The sequence below is a fragment of the Aethalodelphis obliquidens genome, unplaced genomic scaffold (assembly GCF_003676395.1).
Source record: "Aethalodelphis obliquidens isolate GAN/ISIS:26980383/991018 unplaced genomic scaffold, ASM367639v1 scaffold21, whole genome shotgun sequence".
Taxonomy (NCBI): Eukaryota; Metazoa; Chordata; class Mammalia; order Artiodactyla; family Delphinidae; genus Aethalodelphis; species Aethalodelphis obliquidens.
This window is the reverse complement of record NW_020837965.1, coordinates 1,786,589-1,802,877: the sequence shown is the minus strand read 5'-3', so window position 1 is coordinate 1,802,877 and position 16,289 is coordinate 1,786,589. Positions and strand designations below refer to the sequence as shown.

The window sequence follows — 16,289 nt, the reverse complement described above, 5'->3', positions numbered from 1 at the left end:
CAACGAAGACCAAACGCAGCCAAAAATAAATAAATTAATTTAAAAAAAAAAAAAAGAAGAGCCACCAGAGAGCTTGTTCTCTCTCTCTTTCTCTCTGCCTGAGCAAGCACAAGGAGATCATGTGAGCACACAGCAAGATGGTGACCACCTACAAGCCAAAAGAAGAGGCCTCAGAACAAAACCTACCTTGCCAGCACCTTGATCTTGGATTTCCCAGCCTCCAGAGCTGTGAGAAATAAGTTTCTGTGGTTTAAGTCACCCAGTCTATGGTATTTTGCTATGGCTGCCCACGCAGACTAATGCACACCTGTACATAAACAACCATGAATGGCTTTACCTTTGGACACAAGGGAGACCAATATATACTAATCTTCAAAGTTAGCATGGAGTTATAAAACACAGATTTTCTGATAGGAAACTCCATGGAAGAAAAACCACGAAATGAGCAGATACAAGCACCAAGTGAAGGTAGGAACTTTTATCTCTTTAACTTTTCCTGTGGTATCTTCAGCATCTAGAACAGTACTTGGGATGGAGTAGGAGATCAATAAATGTTTTTTGAACAAATAAGTAAATGAATAATGTGCTGACACATAGATCAACCATGGTTAGAATTAAACTTTGCAGAGGATTTTGGGAAAAAATTTAACTCCCTTCTGATCTCTGGAAATACATTATACAGCACATGTTGGAAATCAAGAAGAATGTTTAAGATTTAAGAAGGGAATCAATATAAGTAATAGAATCATTTAAAAAATTTTTTCAAGTGTGACTTCTTATTTAGCATATAACTTGGAAAAGCCAAAATATTAAATGGATGTTTTGAGGACTTCTGTCATCTTCACACACTACTTATTGTTTGCTAAAAAGACTTATCTACCTCACATGTGACAGCATGGCTTTGATCAGAAAGCCACTGGCAGTAAATCCTCCAAAGTCAAGCTGCCTTATCACTTCACACTATTTAAGAATATCTTGAAGTCCTCTGAAATTGTGAAAGAAGACAATATGAAGTAAGCATTCATTTTAATGATGTAATAAAAATAAAGATTAAGCATCTTAGAATAGAAAGAATGTTATTTTAAGATGCTGATTAACTGTATTACCAGGTTAATAAGAAAAAATATTTTAAGAAATAGTTATTACCTATAGGAATAGTTTTAAGGAATGGTCACATTTATAAGAACATGGATCAAGTCACTACTGAATAACATCTAATGAGCACATCCAATTTTTAAAAAATTATTTTCCTTTTTTTTGTCCTTTTGTTTTGTTTTTGTTGGTTCAGTCTCTTATCTGTTTTTTCATTGTTAGGGGTTTTTTCTGTTTGCTTATTTATTGTTTACTTTTCGTTCTTATCTTTTTAACTTTTTTTTTTTTTTTTTTGCTTTTCTAGGACCTAATTTTCATCTTTGTGGAACTGCTTCATGATATTCCTGGCTTCCAGAGATTGAGACTATTATAATGATGTTGCAATCTTCCTCTATTCATCTAAACCTGCTCCCCCAAACAATGAATTAGCTCTCCAAAACTCTCCCAGTCATTTTTAAAGAGTTGTCTCCTACATACATTCACAACCACTCTTTTGTTACTCACAGTCCACAGTCCTAACTCTAGCCACTGTGTGCCTACATGAGGGCTATTTGGGTGGGGTGGGTAGGAGTTTAAGCAGGTGCTGCTGGCTGGGGCTTTTGGGAGGTTAGAAAAGGAAGGGGTAATGGTGCTTGTTAGATGAATGCTTCAGCTGTTAACCCCCATAAACCGACTGTTTTATTCTTTTATTGCCACAAATACCACCAGAGCGCAAAGAAAAGGTCAATGCTACTCCAAAAGAGAAAAAAAAATGTGGCTAGAAACTCCTTTAATCTCTTCACCTATTTACTTCAATGTCAACTATTAAGAAGGCTGAGAGGGAGAAAAATAGGAAAAGTTGTAGCTCTCGAAGTCTAGGTATCTCAAATGCCTCTCTAAAATCCACCCAGGTTTCCTGTGTCTTTGGGGAAGCCAGTGGAAAATAATCAGACTATAAAGTCAAAAATATTTTGCCAATCTCAGCTTTTCAATAAATTTGAGACGAGAGAATTTTTTAAATCTACATAATATCTGCTGTACTGGTTTATACAGGAATGTATTTATACAGGAACAACAAAGCATTACTATCCTAGACCACTGGTTGAAACCTACCAATATTTATTAATGAAATGAACTCTTAACAAATGAATTATAGACACAGATGAGAGAAAAAGCAGAGGGAAAAGGGGAGAAGATGGTATAATAATTAAAAAAAAAAAGAAAAAAACCAGAAATGCTTATGAGTGCCAAGGAGATACTTGGAAATTAAAAGCAAAGCAAAAGAAAAAAAGGAATCAGAATGATTTGAAAGGCCATCAGGACTGTCAAGAGCAAAGCAGTTCAAATACAAGCCATTCTGTGGTTTTGACTTTGGGCACATCAGCTCAGCTATGTTCTCTGGGTAGTGGATAGAATACATCCACATACTCCAATGGATTGACTAAATACACTAAGGAAATAAAGCTCCTCTAAACTTAAAGGGAACCATTGCCCCTGGCTAGTTACACAAGATTTAAACTACTGGGTTCTCAGATAGACTTTAAACTGTCTCAGTAAAAATTCTACCATGCAACATGCATCAAAGTTGTTAAATTATAATTAGTACAACGTAGGACTCAGAAATATACCCAGAGAAGAAACCAATATGCATCTAACCTTCATTGCTAGGGAAGAACTGGCTGAGAATGTGAAATTATTGAGACAGGGAATCACCTGCCCCCACTCACAGCAGTAAGAAACAGGTGTTGAATCAGAAAAATGGTTCTCACCCTAAAGAAAGCTGGCAAGTACCAGTAAGGAGAACTGGACAAGAGGTAGAATATGAAAAAAAACGGTGAGGTATCCTCAAAGATATCAAAATTGAGGGGCAAAAAAAAATCTGCTTGACAGAGAACACATACAAAGAATAAAAAGCCTCCCAATGCAACTTTACAAAGTTTAGAATTCTGTGTTAAAAATACATGGACTAGAAATAGCTCAATTTATATGTGATGCATCTTGCCACTCAGAAAATAAAAAGTCAAGTTTAAAAAGCAAAATGAATCAGTTCTATCAAACAAAAGAAAATGAACAAAAAAACCACATATGAATAAATCTGGGTGGAAACAGACCAAAAATGGCTAATAGAGAAGGCTTACATATAATGATAACCGGAAGTATACTACTTTGAAATTAGGGGAAAAAAAAAAAGCAAGTAAGTAGGTTTGTGTTACAGTAAAAAAAGATATGCAGCATCTGAAAATCTGTACTAAATGTAAGTCAGCAGGTCTGAGAGACATGCATCTTGCTATTAACAGAACTGGCTTTAAAAACAAAAAAATTTACCAAAACCACTTACAATTATGTTTGAAAAATCATGAAGAACTAAGGAGGTACCAGAGGATTAGGAAAAAAAAAAAAAATGAGACACCAATCTTCAAAAATTTAAGAAGTATGCTTCTGGCGATTACCGCCTGGTGAGTCTAACTTGAATCCCTAGTAAAATAATGGAACAAATATTAAAAGAAAAAAATCCATAAACATTTAGAGTTTAATGGGCTCATAAAGAATAGTAGTACAGAGACTGCTTATTTATTTTAAAATATGCTTTATAATTTTGATATTTAGGACAAAATAACAAAAAGGGGGAATAGAGCAAATATATTTAATGTCTTTGGATTTTAGAGAAGCATTTGTGAAAACTTCATATAGTTTTTATTTTAAATTATATTTCCAATCAGGACTTAGCATCATGATATAATAAATAAAATATACCAACAAAAGCTGAACACAGTTAAAAGATGCAACTGTAGGATAAGATAAGAAGCAGTGAATCAAGTTGGGAAGTGATCAGGTACTGATTAAGCATTATTTAGAATCTGTATTGATGTCTGGGAGGATGAATAATTAATTAATTATTTATTTAATTGGGTTGATTTGCATTTGTTGATGACAGTAAATGTGAAAAGACATGACTATAGATAAATGAATATCAAAATAACACCAGATACTGACAATGCAAAAAGGGAAATCAAAACAGTACTCAAGGGCTTCTCTGGTGGCACAGTGGTTGAGAGTCCGCCTGCCGCTGCAGGGGACACGGGTTCGTGCCCCGGTCAGGGAGGATCCCACATGCCGCGGAGCTGCTGGGCCCATGAGCCATGGCCGCTAAGCCTGCGCGTCCGGAGCCTGTGCTCCGCAACGGGAGAGGCCACAACAGTGAGAGGCCCGCGTACCGCAAACAAAACAAAACAAAACAAAACAAAAAACAAAAAACAGTACTCAAAAGTATGAAGGAGACTAAATCTTCTGAGGGTAAACTATGTGTCCAAAAGTATCCCCAATATTTTACCTACTTTTGATCATTCCTTTCTCAGCATAACTCCATGTACGTATTACTATCCTCATTTGACAGATGTGGGAAGTGAGCCTGAGACGTAAGGGAACATGCCCAAGGTCTAACAGTTACTGGCAGAGTTCAAATTTGAACCCAGGTCTATCTGACTTCAAAGTCCTCATTCTTCCCACAAAACCATATCACCTGCTTGAACACTGAAATGTAATTTCTGGGGCGTGAAAAATGTTGAACCATAGGTATTCAAGGGAAGGGAGAAATGTAGAAAGAGAATCATCAGACAACAAGCAAAAAACTGTGACTTCACAATCTGACACCACCAGAAAAAGAAAAGCTTACACGGTCTAAATGGCCTGAGCAGAAAGTTTCTTCTCTTTTCTCACTTAGCTCTGATGAAACTACTGTGGATTTGAGAGTGCTTCATTAATAGAAAGATAGGGACAAGGTAGAACATTGCAAAGGACGGTAAGAGTCGAAGAATTCAATATGTTTAAGGTTGGCTGAATAAAGCCAGAAAGCCTTTGTGTCATGTGAGCAGTGTTGAAATAAATAACCACTAAAGAGAGGCCTTGCTCGTCCACAGGTTATTCGCAACTTATGGCAATTCAAGCAATGGAGCTAGGTGGAATAGAATTAAAATGAGTAATGGGACATTAAGATTAGATTTCCACGTCAAAGACACTTCTTTGGAGTCAAATTCAGAAGGCTATGAAACAGTACTTTAATGTTCTCCTTAAATAGGTTAGGTCAGGAGATATTTAGAGTGCAAGCTCTTTGAAGTCAACAGCCTTGGTTTTTGTTTGCCACAGAGAGCAGCTTGCACACTTAGGTACCTGCTGAATACAAAACACTGTTACAGAGTTTTGAATTCTACCAACTAAACAACAAAACTTGTGTTACAAAACCATACTAATCAGTTACCAAATACTAGACAACACAGCCAGTGAGTCTTCTTTTCATTTCTTTGATTCATATAAACCATGTAAATCACTTTATCAAAAACAGTAGCTAAGAAAGTTATAATTCCAGCTTCCAGCTTACCAGAAACACTATCTACAAATGCCAAAATAAATATACTGGGGCTTTTTACTAAAGAACTAATAATTGCAAGTGACACACTTATAAATGAGAACATCTACATCACTCATATCAAAGCATCAAATCCTATCACTTCAAAAGATGTTAAAAAAAATCTGCACAGAAGAAAGCGACAGTTTATTTCACATACTGCTAACAAGAATAGAAAGAGGACAAATGCTGATCATTAAGAGACTGAGATAAAATATTTTGTCTTTATTTTAAACGTAGCATCTGAGACACCAAATATGGCAGAGTTTCTAAGATTCATAAAACTGCAAATTACTACATATAAGAAAAGTCATCTGTTAAAAAACTCAAACACAGCCCAATACCCAATGTGAAAACATTTCCAATATTAAGCTACCGACAAGGGTATGTTTCATAAGATGTCTGCACAAATGAAAGGTTACTTGTGCACTATGATATTTCTTTCCTGGAATATTTTGGTCAGAACAATAGATATGCCTCTAAACTCTGTTCATCATTTAAATTCAACTGCCTCTATCACAGCATAATCACCATCAGAAAAAGAGGATTCATAAATTCCTGCAACCTCTACTCTTATATACTACATCCAAAAAGATCTCTGTGCATTCACTTTCACTTATTCTATTTTACATTATTAAACTGTTCAAAAAGCAGGTGCATGAAATATGTACTGTGAAACAGTGAAGCTAAATGGCTTTTCATTTGGGGAATGGAGATAAAACTTCGAATGAAATCTCCAAACGATCCAGAACTTACCTGTTTGGTGCTTGAGGACTGAAACTGTGCAGATACTGGACGCTATAAAAGACAGAAAAATGGAATAAAGCCTTATCTTTTCCTAACATGCCTGTATTTTCCAACTCCTACATCTATGGTGACAAAAATAATCTTCAAGCAGACAGCAAAAGCCAAAGCCCTATATTTTGCTCTTAAAAGATTAGAGCATTTATTATCGTTCACACTGCATTCTCCTGCGGTATAACCATTCCAGTTTCACCTTCTCACCACTGAGAACTCAATCCTACTGTCACGTACTGAAGATCCTGAAGTTAACTATTCTACCTGATAAAATGGTCTCACACAGTACATGTAATCTATAGCTTCTTTAGCCTTTAAGTAAGTGTCCTGTGGACTGCTCATGGATGAAGTCATGCCATTACCCACCAGTATGCAGAACAAACAGTGAATAGAGTCTCCACTATGTGCAAAGAGTCACCAGTAAAAGCTGACAGGCAAGCTAAGAAAAGGGATCAATTCATCCAAGATTGACATACAGCTACTCCTAGAGTGGAACTTGCAGAAACTGTCAATGATGCACAGAAACATTCGTAATCCTTTATACACAGTCCTGTGGCTCTTGCCACAGATACTGCAGAAAACAATTTGCAAAGGAACGCGATTGCCTAAATTCAGTTTTCCTAGTACGCCTAGGTTAACCCTCTACCAGCTTGGTGCTTTGTGACCACTTAGAGGGGTGGGATAGGGAGGGTGGGAGAGAGACGCAAGAGGGAGGAGATATGGGGATACATGTATATGTATAGCTGATTCACTGTTATAAAGCAGAAACTAAGACACCTTTGTAAAGCAATTTAAAAAAAAAATTAAAGAAAACCCTTTGATCTGTGATGTACTGATCAAGTACAACCCTGTTGCCTGGTTTCACTTCTAATCTAAGATAATATCCCTTAAAATATAGTTCACCCTGTTCCACACCACAGCACTAATGCTAATAGGGAATAATTCTAAGGCAAGAGGTCACAGGCAACCAATAAACTGAATCCAGCTCAAGGACATGCTATGTTTCATCTGCAAAGTATTAGTTTTTAAACTGAACTCTTGTTGCCAGTATTTTAAAATAAGATTTCTGATTTCTCTTGACAGTAGGAAGATCTAACAACACTTGGCCCACACTCACGCATGGCAATGATCAGCCAGAGCACGTAAGTAAAAGAGCTGCCCTTTTGCTAGGAAGCATGCACTGCCCAGTTTACTGCAGTCACAGCACTCTTAGATGTCTCATACCTGGCCCTAGTTACCCTTTCACATTGTCTCTCTGAAGCCCCTAGAGGCATCTGAGTTTGTAAACCCTGTTCTAATGAAAAGTTATGTGAATAAATAATGGTACATAAGCTTAGCAAACAGAAGTAGCAGTAATCTACACGGGAGCAGCGAGCAAAAGGAAGAGAAGTGGGAGGAAAAAAGGGAGAGGTGGAGGGCTAAAGTGGCGGTAGGGGGAACATAGGAGGGGCGAAGTAAGGGAAAGGGGAGGGACAGGGAGAAGCAGCAGCTGTTTCTGCCCTCAAAGAGCTTACAATCTAGCAGAGGAGTACTGGACAATTTAAAGGCAACAAGTCAATGAATGCAAAACAATGCAATAAAGAACCAGTAAATAATGATGCAATGAAAAGAAAAGGTCATGACAGAGTGGAATGGATTTAATAAGAAACGATCTCCAAACTTCTGAGCAGGTGAGGTAATCAATCCAGATGGGAAGACAGGAGGAAAGTGGACCTTTTGGATAGGAAGAAACGCTAGAGGCAAAGAAACACAAGTGGAAACTAGCCAGGTCTAGATGGGCGGGGACTGATCAGATGATGGAATAGGTAGGCAGAATGATGAGCTGATTGGTTTAACTGGAACAAGAATGCAGAGTACACAGACTGGCGCCACACTGGGTCAGATGATGTTTCAGACACCCATGCACAGTTTTCTGCAGGCATTTATCTCATTTAACTTCAATCTACACCTCATGATCATTGAGGGTCCCTGTGAAGAGACTCACATGTAGAGAAGATACTATTTCAACTGAGCATCTTCTCTGCGAAGCTAGTCTGAAGATCAAAAAGAATGCAGCAGGGCTTCCCTGGTGGAGCAGTGGTTAAGAATCCGCCTGCCAAGGCAGGGGACACGGGTTCGAGCCCTGGCCCGGGAAGATCCCACATGCCTCAGAGCAACTAAGCCCGTGAGCCACAGCTACTGAGCCTGCACTCTAGAGCCCATGAGCCGTAACTACTGAAGTCTGCGAGCCACAACTACTGAAGCCTACGTGCCTAGAGCCCGTACTATGCAACAAGAGAAGCCACCACAATGAGAAGCCTGCACACCACCACGAAGAGTAGCCCCCACTCACTGCAACTAGAGAAAGCCCACACACAGCAACAAAGACCCAAGCAGCGAAAAATAAATAAATTAATTTAAAAAAAAAAAAAGAATACAACAGAGTAATGATGAGGAATTTGTAGATTCCCTCTCTGTGCCTCGTTTATGAGCATATCAATTTGAGAAAACAGAAAGTGATTTTTAAAAAGAGAGAAAAAGAAAAAAGGAAAAGACAATGAAAAAAGAAGCCAAAAGAAAAGAAAGAAAAAAGCAGAGAGTAAGTTGGTTTGAAAGCATTAAAAGCATAAGCTATTAGCTGTGGCTGAATATAACTGCCTCCTGTCTAGAATGGTCCCCCAATTCTCCGGCTGTAAGTGACCTTATAATCATAGCGCTTCTGCTCACTCCTTGACAACAGCTGCCACTTTGCAATAAGCTTCCTTGGGGCTTCCTGTTGCTGAATTTGCTTACCTGAGGTTTCTGGAAAGGGTTTCGCCTGGAAGACTCAAAGGTGGGATAAATTGGCCGGGTTGAGGCCCGCTGGGCAGGATCTTGACATACAAACCCTGAATGGGGAATGGGAAATATTAAAGCCTGCCATTTTCTAAGAAATTAGCAGATTTAGCTGCACCTTTCCTTTAGATGGACAAACTCAGTTTCACTGTCACAAACGTTACAGAGATCCATCCTCAGGAGGTTTAGGCATGACTCTCCCATACACATACTCCACTTGAACTTCGAACCACCACAACTGCAGCAAACAAGTAAGGAATATATGCAGATAAACCAGCCTTCCTCGGGGAGCTGGGGGGCTGAAATGTGATACTGATGGAAGAAGAGATGTAGACTTCTGATGAACTTCAGAGTAAAAGTGCAAACCACCACTTAAAAACACACAGTGGTTAATAAAGACAAGTTATTTCAAAGTGGCTTCCTGGATGGTGACTGGAAAATAATGTTGTTTACCAGGAGAACCCAGAAGCAAGTGAGGGGTCTTGTCCTGTTATAGGATCCACTTCTGGAACTGCTAAAGGTGGTCTATTGGCAGCTTCCAAAATGGGCTTTGTAGATTACCCATTGCTTAAGAAATTAAGCTTCGGCCAATTTCACTTATTTCCTAAAAGGAAGCAAATTCTCATCTAAGGAGAACACTGTAGCAAAGTTTTACAGCATTTGCTGGTACACCAAGTGTCAGTTCATTTCAAGTGTATTTTATCATGTCTTTTTAGAGTACTTAAGACAACAACAACTCCAAACCCAAAACATACCCACCTGGCTGCCCATCTCCATCTCAAAGTTCTGGCTTATCTACTCAGAAAGGGATTGCTTCCTTGGCTGCTTCAGTTACAACCACTACAGAAGAGCGCCGACACCAGTAGAGACTGCCTAGCAGAAACACAGCCAGTCTCCTTCGTAACAAAGCCTCTTCAGTGGGTTTCACTATCTCAGCTCAGAGAAAAATATATTTTGTCCAGATCTTTGCTTAATTCTCTTCCTCAGCTCCTAATTCCTGTGCCCCAGGAATTAGGTCTCAGCCCTAGTTGTGGTTCAGCCTCAGGGCAGGATGGAGCCAGGGGGAATAGAAACATATAAACACTTCCCTGAAAATATCATTTTTTAGTACAAAACATTTAGCATGGCTGAGAAACTGCCAGTTGGCAACACCTACAGAACCTGACAAAATGGATGCACTGCTTAACTTTTATATGAGTTTTCAGAAAACACTACTACTCACCTACAACAGTGAACATATCTGAAATCATACTGGCTTTAATCTTTAGGTCCAGAGGTGCATCACTAACAGAACAAAGAAAGAAAAGAGCAATCAATAATTTTATAGGTTAACAGAATAGCTGCCCCTAATAGGCCTTAATACAGCAAAGCTACCAAATGTCAATGAGGAGATACACATTATGCACATCAAATCCATGGGGGGAAAAAAAAACCTCTGGGCAAAAATTCTAGAAATAAAAGCCTGGCATCAAACTCATCCTCTGCAAGGCAGGCCCAGATCTAAGGCGCTTATCCCCTGACATGCAATCTTTTTATTCCAGAAGGTATTGTGCAATTCAAACTTTGCACAGGTCATAACACTGCTTCACTATCACTGTGGATTTGAGAGGTTCAGATTTTTAATATGCTCTTTGATGAGTGTGCCCATCGGTCAATTTTTTTTTTTTACTGCTGTGGTAGTCAAATCACATTCACATGCAAGAGAAGAAACTTGGGCTATCTCTGTACATTTTTTAAGGCTTCATTTTCCATTCTAAATCCATCTTCTTAAGCTTGCAGGCTTGCAAATGAAGGCAAAAAAAAAAAAAAAATACAAGTTATACCAAAATATCACCAGATGATGCAGCAGGAACCCACATGGAAACAGAAACAACATGGTCCGAAAGCAGGGGGCATCCCTATGGCAGTGATGCCATACTGGCTTTGGAGTTGAGGTGTTCCTGCAGAAACCAGAGTCCTCTGGCTGCTGACCCAATGCCTTATCCTGGGGCTCTCTAACATTGTATAATGTACATTGCTGGGAAATCTGCAAAACGCTGACTTAACCAAAGTGTAGCACAACATCTGAAGCATCTGTATTATCCAGCTCTACACCTTACTACTGGGGTTAAGCCAAACTCCCACCCTACAAAGTAGTCAGTCTGTCTTTATTTGATTACTTGGCATTTTCCCAAAATTTCTCATTGTTAAAAATGCAGCTGCTGGGTGGTCTCTGTCATAAATCTCTTGGGTTTTCTAGCTGTTTAGAGAAGCACAGAGCTAACAGAAACTCTGGCTGTAGCCACAGATAGAAGCAGAATCTTCTCTGGTATTGAAAAATAAGTTTCTTTCCTTCTTCTAAACAATAGATAGGTTAAAAAAATTTTTTTTAAAGATTGTTTGAAGTCTTTAGGCTTTAATCTTGGATGGATAACACCAGGACGTGGACAGGATAAAAGGACCAGATATTATCTACACTACCCTAGGCCCAGCTCTATACCTTTACGGTATATGTGGATTAGAGTACGTATAAACTTTTGGTGGCGAAGGAAATTCAATATCTCATGTATTTCTTTACCCTTAGCAGAACACCTACAAAGCTTAAAAAAAGAGAGCGCGAGAGGAAGCGCACTGGGGATAAAAATGAAAGAAGCATCCCTTAGAAGCCCAATAAGACAGTAAACAGAGATTGCAAATTGACTAGTAAGATAGGGGTCCATAGTTGCAATATGGACTCTGACAATATACCACAAATCCCCCAAATTTAGAAATTCTAGTCATCTCAATCTAATAACCATGGGGAAAAAAATCTCCCAGCGCCAAGAGAAATGACCAAAAAAAAAAAAAGTGTTTTAGAGCTGCTTATTGAAGGTTCGTCCTTTTCTAGTTGATGGAACAGACTACTTACCAGGCCAAAGAGGGAGAGAGATTCACTTCCAACAACCATGGCTTCAGCGTAGAATCTATGAGCACGTCAAAGCCATAGAGTTCTAGAAGTACAACATAACACAATACACAAGATCATTTTCCATGTCACAACCGAACAAAGATCTGGAAGGTTCAATCCAACCAACTCCCATCAAAGGCCTAGAAATTTGCTAAGTATCGAGAGGCAATAGAAGTAGAGAACTTTCAAGTCCAAGAGAAATCAAGTTCTAGAGATAATAAGAAAATAATGCTATAAAACTCCAGTTTCTATCATCCACTCTATTGACATTCCTGAGCTCTACACAGAAAGTGACCTGACTCTAGAAGTTAACCAGCATGATTCTGCTGCTGTCTGGAAGGGTAAAAAAAAAAAAAAATGTTAGGAAAAGGAATGCAACAAGTACATCCAATATCAATGCTGCTTTGGGCTTTTTCTAGATTGTTCTCCCCCACTACTTCCCCCACCACACTCTGAAAACAGGAAAATCTACAGAAGGCACCTCTCTAGGATCTTCCCATCACACTTTCTTAAACCAAGACCTTACTTCTGCAACCTAGGTCAAGAAAACATCCAAGCAGAAAACATATTCTTTCCCCTCTATGGTTTCAATTCCTCTTTGAAGGTAGAAAATAAAATACACTGGCCCAAAACAGAAAGACAGAAGAGAAAGGAGAGAGCCAGTGGCAGCCAAGCAAGGCTGTGACGAGCCATAAAGGAGGGAGGGAGGGAGCCAGAGATCAAATTTCCATGGCTTCTGGATTCTTTACTGATTCTTGTCCCCTAAGTCCCCAACTGTTACAAAGACCAAAGCCAGAACCATTAGCAGGCTCTTCTCCCAGAATGCAGGGATGAGAGGCTAACTTTGGAACCTCAGCTGGCAAACTTTACTCTCATTATTATCATTATTATACTTTTTTTGGCTGCATTGGGTCTTCGCTGCTGCGCGTGGGCTTTCTCTAGTTGCAGTGAGCAGGGTCTACTCTTCCTTGTGGTGCATGGGCTTCTCACTGCGGTGGCTTCTCTTGCTGCGCAGCATGGGCTCTAGGCACGTGGGTTTCAGTAATTGCAGTAGGTGGGCTCTGTAGTTGCAGCACGCGTGCCCTAGAGCACGTGGGCTTCAGTAGGTACAGCGCATGGGCTCATTAGCTGCAGTGCACGGGCTCTAGAGAGCGTGGGCTTCAGTAGTTGTGGAGCGCGGGCTCAGTAGTTGTAGCTAGCAGGCTCTAAAGCGCAGGCTTGCTGGCGCACGGGCTTAGTTGCTCCATGGCATGTGGGATCTTCCCGGACCAGGGATCAAACCCGTGTCCCCTGCATTGGCAGGCAGATTCTTAACCACTGAGCCACCAGTGAAATCCCTCATTGTTATTATTAATGAGGCCCTCTTGGGGACTTCCCTGATGGTCCAGTGGTTAAGAATCCGCCTTCCAAAGCAGAGGACACAGGTTCGATCCCTGGTTGGGGAACTAAGATCCCACATGCTGCAGGGCAACTAAGCCTGCATGTTGCAACTGCTGAGCCTGCGTGCTCTGGAACCCGCGTGCCACAACTAGAGAGAAGCCCGCGTACTGCAACAAAAGATCCTGCAGGCCGCAATAAAGATCCCACAACAGCCAAATAAATAAATATTAAAGAAGAAAAAAAAAAATGAGGCCCTCTCCACAGCCCTCCTTAGTATACAGACATCAAATACATCAGACTTTCAGAAGCCCCACTCGTTCCCAAACATCCCACTCTGTGTCCCTCAGATAAACTGTTTACACACACCTTCTTCCCAAGAGAAAAGACTAGCTTCCTTACAGTTCGACCAGAGGTCATAAGCCACACAGCTCACAGCCATGGAACACAACCAGGTATTTTCCAGAAATTCACTTTGAAACACATCTCTTTACTTCAAGAAGGATTTCCCATTTCTCAATACTCTCAAAAACATAGAACAAATGTAGGCTTCTAAAAAGCTGGTGCCAAAGATTCTCTTCTAGAACATGAAGTCTGGTGTAATGGGAATCTAGAGACCTGGATCCTCCTTACCACACCACCTTTTATTCACTGTGGAGCGTGGGGGAATCGTCTCTCTCTGATACTTTACTAGCTCCCTCTGGCTTCCCCTATTCTCTTTATTAATCGCCATTTGTCAATCTCCATATGCTCAGCTAACCTATACCCAGAATTCCTATTTAGGCAATATAGATTCAGGTAGACATTCATATTCAAATTCTCTCTCAGGTAAAGTCTGCATGAAGGAGTTGGTTTCCATAGTACTTATTTAGGATTCCATTTAATTTGCAAAAATAATCACAAACTATGAGAGTCTGAGATAGGATTCACCTTCATGTAACCACACAAAAATCATATACTATCTATACTTTAAAGGTGTAAAGAAAAGAAAGCTCCTTTACCTATCTTATTTCTGGTAGCACATTCATAGCTTTTATAGCTGGTACATTCTCGTAACCTGACCTTCAGTCATCCCATGGTATATTCCCCCCTTTCTATGATACAGCACTAGTAAAGGCATTTAAAAGGAAAAACCTAATTACAAAAACTACAAATCCATGTTAGAATTACACAAGCAGAGAAAGTATAATGAGTCTGATTCAAGAAAAATAACATTCTCTTCAGTTTTTAAAAGCTAAAGCACAGGATTCAATTATTTCATAAAGTGGTAATATTAATAATAATAATAATAGCGTAAGGAATGGAGTGAGAATAATGACTGGTGCACATATTGATCACATTTGCAGAATCAGCCACAAACGAACACAAATTGAAATCAGAAAAACGATCAATAAGACCCATTATTTAAACACCTCACAATAAGCAACTGACACATTTACTTTACTGTCTCCCCAGTTAAGAGGCAGATTCTAAGAATCTAAGCTGAAAGGCTGAGAACCAATAATGTGGAAAGTAAAGGGAAAGGAAAACAAAAAAACAACCCAAAGAAAGAAAACACCCTTTACAGTGCAACTTAATTTTCACTCAGGTGAACAAATCCCACCAGGGCTAAACGATCTCAAAATCAGCTTTGAATCTAACTAACATCTGGATCTACCATCACTTGAGGGTCGGGTATGTGATAGCACTGCAACACAGCGCAAAGCCCAGCTCACCTGAGAGGCGGGAACTGGGGGAGAGGACTGGGGTGAAAAAGAGAGCACTTGTATCAGGTTTATCTCTTACAACAATCAACTCAGCTTAATCAAAAGCATTTGGGTCCTTGGCAGGCTACTAGAGTCCTTATAATGACCCTTTTAACTGACGATTGGTCTTTTCTGAGGACATTAAAGATTTTAAACGGTAAAAAGTATCAATAGGTTGTACTGAGGATATTAAATTTCCTCACCTTTTAGTGTTGTGTGTTTTAGCAGCAGTGTCTACAATTTCAAAAATTCAGTATCCAGGATGAGCTACACCAGTGTTCCTGTCGTTTAAAGGTGTAGGCAAGCTAGGCTTTTCCAGTTCTGAGAGCTACTTTCTTTGTTCCTCTGCATTGTCTTCATCGTGACAGAAAAGCAAGTGTTTTTAAAGGACTGTTGCTACCACCTTATTCAACAATGTTTCCTCAAGAAAATTTTCCTTGGTGAGATATATTTCCTTCAGCCCCCAGCCAAATCAAAACAAACTTGAAAATGTGACTAGTGAATGGTAAGAAGCCTGACTTCACCTCGTATTTTACATTAGCGTCCTTACCCGCCTACTTCTTTCAAGCAGCGTTTTTTTTTTAATTTATTTTATTTTTGGCTGCCTTGGGTCTTCGTTGCTGCGTGCGGGCTTTCTCTAGTTGCGTTGAGCAGGGGCTACTCTTCGCTGTGGTGCGCAGGCTTCTCATTGTGGTGGCCTCTCCCGTTGTGGAACATGGGCTCTAGGTGCACAGACTTCAGTAGTTGTGGCTCGCGGGCTCTAGAGCGCAGGCTCAGTTGCTGTGGCGCACAGACTTAGTTGCTCCGCGGCACGTGGGATCCTCCCGGACCAGGGCTCGAACCTATGTCCCCTGCACTGGTAGGCGGATTCTCAACCACTGCGCCACCAGGGAAGCCCTCAAGCAGCCTCTTGAAAAAGCAATCTAACTTTCTTAACGCCTACTGACTCCCTGGCCCATAACAATTTGCTTCTGCTGCCACTCTTTAATAATTGACTATTCTCACTGTGATCCCCAAAGACCACCTTGCTGCTTTAAGCCCAAGTATCTGAAACTGTTGACAACCCTTACTTATTGGAACTTCCCTCTCCCTTGGTTCCAGGACCCTGCTCTCTTCTGACTGTCCTCCTCCTTTCTCTCCTTCTTTCATTCCTTCT

At 39.9% G+C, this 16,289-nt stretch overlaps 1 protein-coding gene across 15 annotated transcripts in view; it reads right to left on the bottom strand.

Moving 5' to 3' along the window:
• The window catches only part of TTLL5 (tubulin tyrosine ligase like 5), a 307,802-nt gene that overhangs the window by 225,334 nt on the left and 66,179 nt on the right, over window positions 1–16,289 (bottom strand). For 12 of the 15 annotated variants that reach the window (XM_027120075.1, XM_027120076.1, XM_027120080.1 and 9 more), the window contains 4 exons: window positions 11,973–12,054; window positions 10,308–10,369; window positions 9,044–9,138; window positions 6,230–6,271 (listed from right to left, as the gene is read on the bottom strand). In XM_027120075.1, coding sequence (XP_026975876.1) covers window positions 6,230–6,271; window positions 9,044–9,138; window positions 10,308–10,369; window positions 11,973–12,054 — 281 coding nt within the window. The remainder of the gene's footprint in view (window positions 1–6,229; window positions 6,272–9,043; window positions 9,139–10,307; window positions 10,370–11,972; window positions 12,055–16,289) is intronic. The other 3 variants (XM_027120084.1, XM_027120079.1, XM_027120082.1) reach the window with 1 other exon arrangement.